This window comes from Lipotes vexillifer, unplaced genomic scaffold, assembly GCF_000442215.2.
Source record: "Lipotes vexillifer unplaced genomic scaffold, Lipotes_vexillifer_v1.1 scaffold64, whole genome shotgun sequence".
In the NCBI taxonomy this organism is placed as follows: Eukaryota; Metazoa; Chordata; class Mammalia; order Artiodactyla; family Lipotidae; genus Lipotes; species Lipotes vexillifer.
Genome location: NW_006791024.1, coordinates 783,741 through 793,341, shown reverse-complemented (window position 1 = coordinate 793,341; position 9,601 = coordinate 783,741). Strand labels below are relative to the sequence as shown.

The 9,601-nt window shown below is 40.9% G+C and overlaps 1 protein-coding gene across 3 annotated transcripts in view; it reads left to right on the top strand.

Moving 5' to 3' along the window:
* The window catches only part of CDC42BPA (CDC42 binding protein kinase alpha), a 270,792-nt gene that overhangs the window by 198,198 nt on the left and 62,993 nt on the right, over positions 1-9,601 (top strand). For all 3 annotated transcript variants that reach the window (XM_007464175.1, XM_007464176.1, XM_007464177.1), the window contains exon 17: positions 9,171-9,276. In XM_007464175.1, the coding sequence (XP_007464237.1) occupies positions 9,171-9,276 (106 nt within the window). The remainder of the gene's footprint in view (positions 1-9,170; positions 9,277-9,601) is intronic.

The window sequence follows — 9,601 nt, the reverse complement described above, 5'->3', positions numbered from 1 at the left end:
TATGGTTTTCTCAGGGTATATGCCCAGTAGTGGGATTGCTGGGTCATATGGTAGTTCTGTTTGTAGTTTTTTAAGGAACCTCCATACTGTTCTCCAGAGTGGCTGTATCAATTTACATTCCCACCAACAGTGCAAGAGGGTTCCCTTTTCTCCACACCCTCTCCAGCATTTATTGTTTCTAGATTTTTTGATGATGGCCATTCTGACCTGTGTGAGATGATATCGCATTGTAGTTTTGATTTACATTTCTCTAATGATTAATGATGTTGAGCATTTTTTCATGTGTTTGTTGGCAATCTGTATATCTTCTTTGGAGAAATGTCTATTTAAGTCTTCTGCCCATCTTTGGACTGGGTGGTTTGTTTTTTTTGATATTGAGCTGCATGAGCTGCTTGTAAATTTTGGAGATTAACCGTTTGTCAGTTGCTTCATTTGCAAATATTTTCTCCCATTCTGAAGGTTGTCTTTTTGTCTTGTTTATGGTTTCATTTGCTGTGCAAAAGCTTTTAACTTTCATTAGGTCCCATTTGTTTATTTTTGTTTTTATTCCCATTTCTCTAGGAGGTGGAAAAGGATCTTGCTGTGATTTATGTCATAGAGTGTTCTGCCTATGTTTTCCTCTAAGAGTTTGATAGTGTCTGGCCTTACATTTAGGTCTTTAATCCATTTTGAGGTTTTTTTTTGTGTATGGTGTTAGGGAGTGTTCTGATTTCATTCTTTTACATGTAGCTGTCCAGTTTTCCAAGCACCACTTATTGAAGAGGCTCTCTTTTCTTCACTGTATATTCTTGCCTCCTTTATCAAAGATAAGGTGACCATATGTGTGTTGTTTATCTCTGGGCTTTCTATCCTGTTCCATTGATCTATATTTCTGTTTTTGTGCCAGTACCATACTGTCTTGATTACTATAGCTTTGTAGTATAGTCTGGAGTCAGGGAGCCTAATTCCTCCAGTTCTGTTTTTCTTTCTCAAGATTGCTTTGGCTATTCGGGGTCTTTTGTGTTTCCATACAAACTGTGAAATTTTTTGTTGTAGTTATGTGAACACTGCCAGTGGTAGTTTGATAGGGATTGCATTGAATCTGTAGATTGCTTTGGGTAGTATAGTCATTTTCACAATGTTGATTCTTCCAATCCAAGAACATGGTATATCTCTCCATCTGTTTGTATCATCTTTAATTTCTTTCATCAGTGTCTTATAATTTTCTGCATGCAGGTCTTTTGTCTCCTTAGATAGGTTGATTCCTAGATATTTTATTCTTTTTGTTGCAATGGTAAATGGGAGTGTTTCCTTAATTTCTCTTTCAGCTTTTTCATCATTAGTGTATAGGAATGCAAGAGATTTCTGTGCATTAATTTTGTATCCTGCAACTTTACCAACTTCATTGATTAGCTCTAGTTGTTTTCTTGTAGCATCCCTAGGATTCTCAATGTATAGTATCATGTCATCTGCAAACAGTGACAGCTTTACTTCTTTTCCGATTTGGATTCCTTTTATTTCTTTTTCTTCTCTGATTCCTGTGGCTAAAACTTCCAAAACTATGTTGAATAAGAGTGGTGAGAGTGGGCAACCTTGTCTTGTTCCTGATCTTAGAGGAAATGGTTTCAGTTTTTCACCATTGAGGATGATGTTGGCTGTGGGTTTGTCTTATATGGCCTTTATTATGTTGAGGAAAGTTCCCTCTATGCCTACTTTCTGGAGGGTTTTTATAAATGGGTATTGAATTTTGTTGAAAGCTTTCTCTGCATCTATTGAGATGATCATATGGTTTTTCTCCTTCAGTTTGTTAATATGGTGTATTACATTGATTGATTTGCGTATATTGAAGAATCCTTGCATTCCTGGGATAAACCCCACTTGATCATGGTGTATGATCCTTTTAATGTGCTGTTGGATTCTGTTTGCTAGTATTTTGTTGAGGGTTTTTGCTTCTATGTTCATCAGTGATATTGGCCTGTAGTTTTCTTTCTTTGTGACATCTTTGTCTGGTTTTGGTATCAGGGTGATGGTGGCCTTGTAGAATGAGTTGGGGAACATTCCTCCCTCTGCTGTATTTTGTTTGTTTCTTTGTTTGTTTTGGGGGTACGCAGGCCTCTCACTGTTGTGGCCTCTCCCGTTGTGGAGCACAGGATCTGGACACGCAGGCTCAGCGGCCATGGCTTACATGCCCAGCCGCTCCACAGCATGTGGGATCTTCTCGGACCGGGGCACAAACCCGTGTCCCCAGCATCAGCAGGTGAACTCTCAACCACTGCGCCACCGGGGAGGCCCCCTCTGCTATATTTTGGAAGAGTTTGAGAAGGATAGGTGTTAGCTCTTCTCTAAATGTTTGATAGAATTCGCCTGTGAAGCCATCTGGTCCTGGGCTTTTGTTTGTTGGAATGTTTTCAATCACAGTTTCAATTTCAGTGCTTGTGATTAGTCTGTTTATATTTTCTGTTTCTTCCTGGTTCCGTCTCTGAAGGTTGTGCATTTCTAAGAATTTGTCCATTTCTTCCAGGTTGTCCATTTTATTGGCATATAGTCACTTGTAGTAATCTTTCATGATCCTTTGTATTTCTGCCGTGTCAGTTGTTACTTCTCCTTTTTCATTTCTAATTCTGTTGATTTGAGTCTTCTCCCATTTTTTCTTGATGAGTCTGGCTAATGGTTTATCAATTTTGTTTATCTTCTCAGAGAACCAGCTTTTAGTTTTATTGATCTTTGCTATCGTTTCCTTCATTTCTTTTTCATTTATTTCTGATCTGATCTTTATGATTTCTTTCCTTCTGCTAACTTTGGGGGTTTTTTTGTTCTTCTTTCTCTAATTGCTTTAGGTGTAAGTTTAGGATGTTTGCTTGAGGTGTTTCTTGTTTCTTAAGGTAGGATGTATTTCTATAAACTTCCCTCTTAGAACTGCTTTTGCTGCATCCCATAGGTTTTGGGTCATCGTGTTTTCATTGTCATTTGTCTTTAGGTATTGTTTGATTTCCTCTTTGATTTCTTCAGTGATCCCTTGGTTATTAAGTCATGTATTGTTTAGCCTTCATGTGTTTGTATTTTTTACAGATTTTTTCCTGTAATTGATATCTAGTCTCATAGTGTTGTGGTTGGAAAAGATACTTGATATGATTTCAGTTTTCTTAAATTTACCAAGGCTTGGTTTATGACCCAAGATATGATCTATCCTGGAGAATATTCCATGAGCACTTGAGAAGAATGTGTATTCTGTTGGTTTTGGATGGAATGTCCTATAAATATCAATTAAGTCCGTCTTGTTTAATCTATCACTTAAAGCTTGTGTTTCCTTATTTATTTTCATTTTGGATGATCTGTCCGTTGGTGAAAGTGGGGTGTTAAAGTCCCCTACTATGATTGTGTTACTGTTGATTTCCCCTTTTATGGCTGTTAGTATTTGCCTTATGTATTGAGGTGCTGCTATGTTGGGTGCATAAATATTTACAATTGTTATATCTTATTCTTGGATTGATCCCTTGATCATTATGTAGTGTCCTTCCTTGTCTCTTGTAGCATTCTTTATTTTAAAGTCTATTTTGCCTGATATGAGTATTGCTACTCCATCTTTCTTTTGATTTTCATTTGCATGGAATATCTTTTTCAGTCCCCTCACTTTCAGTCTGTATGTGTCCCTAGGTCTGAAGTGGGTCTCTTGTAGACAGCATATATATGGGTCTTGTTTTTGTATTCATTCAGCCAGTCTGTGTCTTTTGGTTGGAGTATTTAATCCAGTCACATTTAAGGTAATTATTGACATGTATGTTCCTATTACCATTTTCTTAATTGTTTTGGGTTTGTTATTGTAGGTCTTTTCCTTCTCTTCTGTTTCCTGCCTAGAGAAGTTCCTTTAGCATTGGCTGTAAAGCTGGTTTGGTGGTGCTGAATTCTCTTAGCTTTTGCTTGTCTGTAAAGCTTTTAATTTCTCCGTCAAATCTGAATGAGATCCTTGCTGTGTAGAGTAATCTTGGTTGTAGGTTTTTCTCCTTCCTCACTTTAAATATGTCCTGCCACTCCCTTCTGCTTGCACAGTTTCTGCTGAAAGATCAGCTGTTAACCTTATGGGGATTCCTTTGTGTGTTATTAGTTGTTTTTCCCTTGCTGCTTTTAATATTTTTTCTGTGTATTTAATTTTTGATAGTTTGATTAATATGTGTCTTGGCATGTTTCTCCTTGCATTTATCCTTTATGGCACTCTCTGTGCTTCCTGGACTTGATTAAGTATTTCCTTTCCCATATTAGGGATGTTTTCAACTATAATCTGTTCAAATATTTTCTCAGTCCCTTTTTTTTCTCTTCTTCTGGGACCCCTATAATTCGAATGTTGGTGCGTTTAATGTTGTCCCAGAGGTCTCTGAGACTGTCCTCAATTCTTTTCATTCTTTTTTCTTTATTCTGCTCTGCAGTAGTTATTTCCACTATTTTATCTTCCGGATCACTTACCGTTCTTCTGCCTCAGTTATTCTGCTGTTGATCCCTTCTAGAGAATTTTTCATTTCATTTATTGTGTTGTTCATCACTGATTTTTTGTTCTTTAGTTCTTCTAGGTCCTTGTTAAACGTTTCTTGTATTTTCTCCATTCTGTTTCCAAGATTTTGGATCATCTTTACTATCATTATTCTGAATTCTTTTTCAGGTAGACTGCCTATTTCCTCTTCATTTGTTAGGTCTGGTGGGTTTTTACCTTGCTCCTTTATCTGCTGTGTTTTTCTGTCTTCTCATTTTGCTTAACTTACTGTGTTTGGGATCTCCTTTTCGCAGGCTGCTGGTTCGTAGTTCCTGTTGTTTTTGGTGTCTGTCCCCAGTGGCTAAGGTTTGTTCAGTGGGTTGTGTAGGCTTCCTGGTGAAGGGGACTAGTGCCTGTGTTCTGGTGGATGAGGCTGGATCTTGCCTTTCTGGTGGGCATGTCCACGTCTGGTGGTGTGTTTTGGGGTGTCTGTGGCCTTATTATGATTTTAGGCAGCCTCTCTGCTCATGGATGGGGTTGTGTCCCTGTCTTGATAGTTGTTTGGCATAGGGTTGTTCAGCACTGTAGCTTGCTGGTTGTTGAGTGGAGCTGGGTCTTGGCGAGGAGATGGAGATCTTTGGGAGATTTTTGCTGTTTGATATTACATGGAGCTGGAAGGTCTCTTGTGGACCAGTGTCCTGAACTTGGCTCTCCCACCTCAAAGCCGCAGCTCTGACACCTGGCTGGAGCACCAAGAGCCTGTCTTCCACATGGCTTAGAGTAAAAGGGAGAAAAAAAAAGAAAGAAAGAAGAAGTTAAAATAAAATAAAATAAAATAGAGTAAAATAAAAGTCATTAAAATAAAAAATAAAAATAATTATTAAAAAAAATTTTTTAAGGTAGTAGAAGAAAGAAAGAAGAGAGCAACCAAACCAAAAAACAAATCCACCAATGACAACAAATGCTAAAAACTATGCTAAAAAAAAAACGAAAAAGGACAGACAGAACCTTAGGACAAATGGTAAAAGCAAAGCTATACAGACAAAATCTCACACAGAAGCATACACATACACATTCACAAAAAGAGAAAAAGGGGAAATATATATATATATATCGTTGCTTCCAAAGTCCGCCTCCTCTGTTTGGGATGATTCAGGTATTCCACAGATGCAGGGTACATCAAGTTGATTGTGGAGATTTAATCTGCTGCTCCTGAGGCTGCTGGGAGAGATTTCCCTTTCTCTTCTTCGTTCGCACAGCTCCTGGGGTTCAGCTTTGGAATGGACCCGCCTCTGTGTGTAGGTTGCCTGAGGGCGTCTGTTCTTTGCTCAGACAGGACGGGGTTAAAGGAGCCGCTGATTCAGGGGCTCTGGCTCACTCAGGCCGGGGGGAGGGCGGGGCGCGGATGTGGGGCGAGCCTGCGGCGGCAGAGGCCAGCATAACGTTGCACCAGCCTGAGGCGCGCCGTGCGTTCTCCCGGGAAAGTTGTCCGTGGATCCCGGGACCCTGGCAGTGGCGGGCTGCACAGGCTCCCGGGAGGGGAGGTGTGGATAGTGACCTGTGCTCGCACACAGGCTTCTTGGTGGCGGCAGCAGCAGCCGTAGCGTCTCATGCCCGTCTCTGGGGTCCGCGTTGTTAGCCGCAGCTCGTGCCCGTCGCTTTTAGCCGCGGCTCGCGCCCGTCTCTGGAGCTCCTTTAAGCAGCGCTCTTAATCCCCTCTCCTCGCACACCAGGAAACAAAGCGGGGGAGAAATAGTCTCTTGTCTCTTCGGCAGCTCCAGACCTTTTCCCGGACTCCCTCCTGGCTAGCCGTGGTGCACTAGCCCCTTCAGGCTGTGTTCACGCCGCCAACCCCAGTCCTCTCCCTGCGCTCCCACCGAAGCCCGAACCTCAGCTCCCAGCCCCGCCCGCCCCGGCGCGTGAGCAGACAAGCCTCTCAGGCTGGTGAGTGCCGGTCGGCACCGATTCTCTGTGAGGGAATCTCTCCGCTTTGCCCTCCGCACCCCTGTGGCTGCGCTTTCCTCCGCGGCTCCGAAGCTTACCCCTTCTGCCACCCGCAGTCTCCGCCCCCGAAGGGGCTTCCAGTGTGTGGAAACCTTTCCTCCTTCACAGCTCCCTCCTACTGGTGCAGGTCCTGTCCCTATTCTTTTGTCTCTGTTTTTTCTTTTGCCCTACCCAGGTACGTGGGGAGTTTCTTGCCTTTTGGGAAGTCTGAGGTCTTCTGCCAGCGTTCAGTAGGTGTTCTGTAGGAGGTGTTCCCCGTTTAGATGTATTTCTGGTGTATCTGTGGGGAGGAAGGTGATCTCCACGTCTTACTCTTCCGCCATGTTGAAGCTCCTCCTAAAACTGTTTAAAAAATTAAAAAGTTAAGAGAATGAGTAGTGTAAGCTTAACCAGATGACCTAGAAGGAAGGGACAAGAGATGGTGTTGGGTTGGGGAAAGTGAGATTTTTTTTTTTTTTTCTTTTGCAGTACGCGGGCCTCTCACTGTTGTGGTCTCTCCCATTGCGGAGCTCAGGCTCCGGACGCACAGGCTCAGCGGCCATGGCCCACGGGCCCAGCCGCTCCGCGGCATGTGGGATCCTCCCAGACCGGGGCACGAACCCGCGTCTCCTGCATCGGCAGGGGGACTCTCAACCACTGCGCCACCAGGGAAGCCCAAGTGCGATGTTTTTAAGGTTTAGGCTGGAAGTAGACAATGATTATGAAAAGGAATTGTTGTGCAAGACCTAGGGCCTAGTGGAACTTAAATGGCATGAGCGTGTAGTTGACCAAGTCCTTTTTTTTTCTTTTTTCATCACCCTTCCCATCAGTAATTTTTTGTAGCCAAGAAAATAGACATAGGTTTAATCAAAAGTTGAGAATTAGTGGAAGACCACAGTGGTAAGGGAATGTGAATGTATTCAAGATATAAATTAAAAGCAAAGTTAGAAGGTATTGTTTTTTATATAATATTTCAAACAACATTATAGCAATTTACATGGAGTTATTTGATTTCCAAAGTGAATAAAACACATTGGATTCCATAGGTTCCTGGAAATGTGCATAAGCCAAGATCTCTGAGCTATGATAGATACTAAACCAGCACTGGCTGAGGCCTATTAGCCTGGTTAAATGGTAATATAGTTTTCCTAATTGCTACTCTGTGAGTGTCTTTAGAGGAAAATAAAAAATGTCTTTGGAGGAAAAACAATCTTCCCCCATCTATATTTATTCTTTATGTTATAGATTAGGTGATTAAATGAAAAGATTGTTGTCACTTGTGGTGTCCAAAGTTAAAGAATTTTAGAAAGTAACAGCATCCCAATACACAAACTTTCTTATTATTTTCTTAAGCCACTTTTCTTTAAAAGGCTATGAACATATATACATGTATGTAGAGCGTACAAATATGTAGCTATCACTAGAGTGGGCAACTTCTTAACAGTGATTTTATTTGCTCCTTTATTCTTTTGATTGTCCTCCAAAGCACTTTCCCATCTGAGAGAGAGAAGAAGGGATCAAATGCCTTTTAAAGGACCTCTTTAAGATGTAGATATGGGGGCTTCCCTGGTGGCGCAGTGGTTGAGAGTCCGCCTGCTGATGCAGGGGACATAGGTTCGTGCCCCGGTCCAGGAGGATCCCACATGCCGCGGAGCGGCTGGGCCCGTGAGCCATGGCTGCTGAGCCTGCGCATCTGGAGCCTGTGCTCCGCAACGGGAGAGGCCACAACAGTGAGAGGTCCATGTACCGCAAAAAAAACACAAAAAGATGTAGATATGGAGTGATATGTAGGTAGAAAGATGAATTTAACTCCTCAGGAGTTTAAATTGTAACAGATGCTGAATCAAGCCTCAAGATTTAAACTTGTCTGCTGTATGCATCACAGATATGTATTGATTTACCTGAAATATACTTTCTTCATGGCTACTCAATGACCTGAATTTTATTGAATATAATTTGAAAACATTTCTCTCTAAAATCATATAATTACATCAGCAAGATAGCCTTAAAGTAGTAAATAGAAACTGAGTTTCGGGAATTCCCTGGCTGTCCAGTGTTTAGGACTCCACGCTTCCACTGCTTCCACTGCTGGGGGCCCTGGTTTGATCCCTGGTCCGGGAACTAAGATCCCACATGCCTTGGGCCGCGGCCGGGGCAGGGCGGTGGCGGGGGGGCATGGTTTTAGAAACTGAGTTTCAGTAGACTTTAATCTTTTCTCTTTGTTATATCATTGACCATTTTAGAAAACAAAAGAGCTTTATTACAACACAGAATTTTTGTTTTTTACAAAATTTTCTACTTTAAACTTTCTAAATTTAGTGTACTTCAGTTTTAAGAAGGGTGTGTTGTGCTTTCATAAGATAAAAATGGAATCTAATTAATAAGAAATCTTAATATTCTTTAGAAATCATGTGAGTGTGTGTGTATGTTTAATGTTAGATTAAAAGAGTATTAATTCCGTGGCTCAAGGGTGAAGTTTTACTGATTTATCAGATATGTATAACTTGGACCTTTCTAAACGTGGCCACCTTTATCTGTAAATAACTGAACAGTTCAGTAAACCATTTCCCACTTGTTGACAGATAGTAGTACTGTGGTAGGCCTTTAAAAGACGATATTAAGAACATCTTTAAATTTGTCACTTTTCACTTATTTCTTTATGATGCTTTAAAGTAATATATATCTCACTGAAGTTTTCTGTTTTACTTTGGTACTTGATCTCTGTCTTTATTTGCATATATTCTAGGGTCAGTGATGAAAAGGATGCACGAGGATATCTTCAGGCCTTAGCTTCTAAAATGACTGAAGAATTGGAAGCTTTAAGAAACTCCAGCTTGGGTACCCGAGCAACAGTAAGCTCTGCCATTTAGCAAGCAGGCTTATTATATTAGTCGGTGGGAAGGCTCAGCAAACACTGTAATAAATCTCAGTACTTACATCAGTTTGTCTAGGCTTTGCCTACTGTAAAGATTTTCATGAGAAATCATTCAACGTTTTTCCAGTTTAGGAAATTATAATACATAGCTGCTTAACCATAATTTGTGTGGCTAGCCACTAATGGTAATAACCATAAAAAATAAATGCATTTATAATGTGAGTCTTCAGTTATTTCTGAATTTAATGAAAAATAATATATTTTCACAAGTAATAGTTCTCTTTAATTCTTTAATTAGGGAA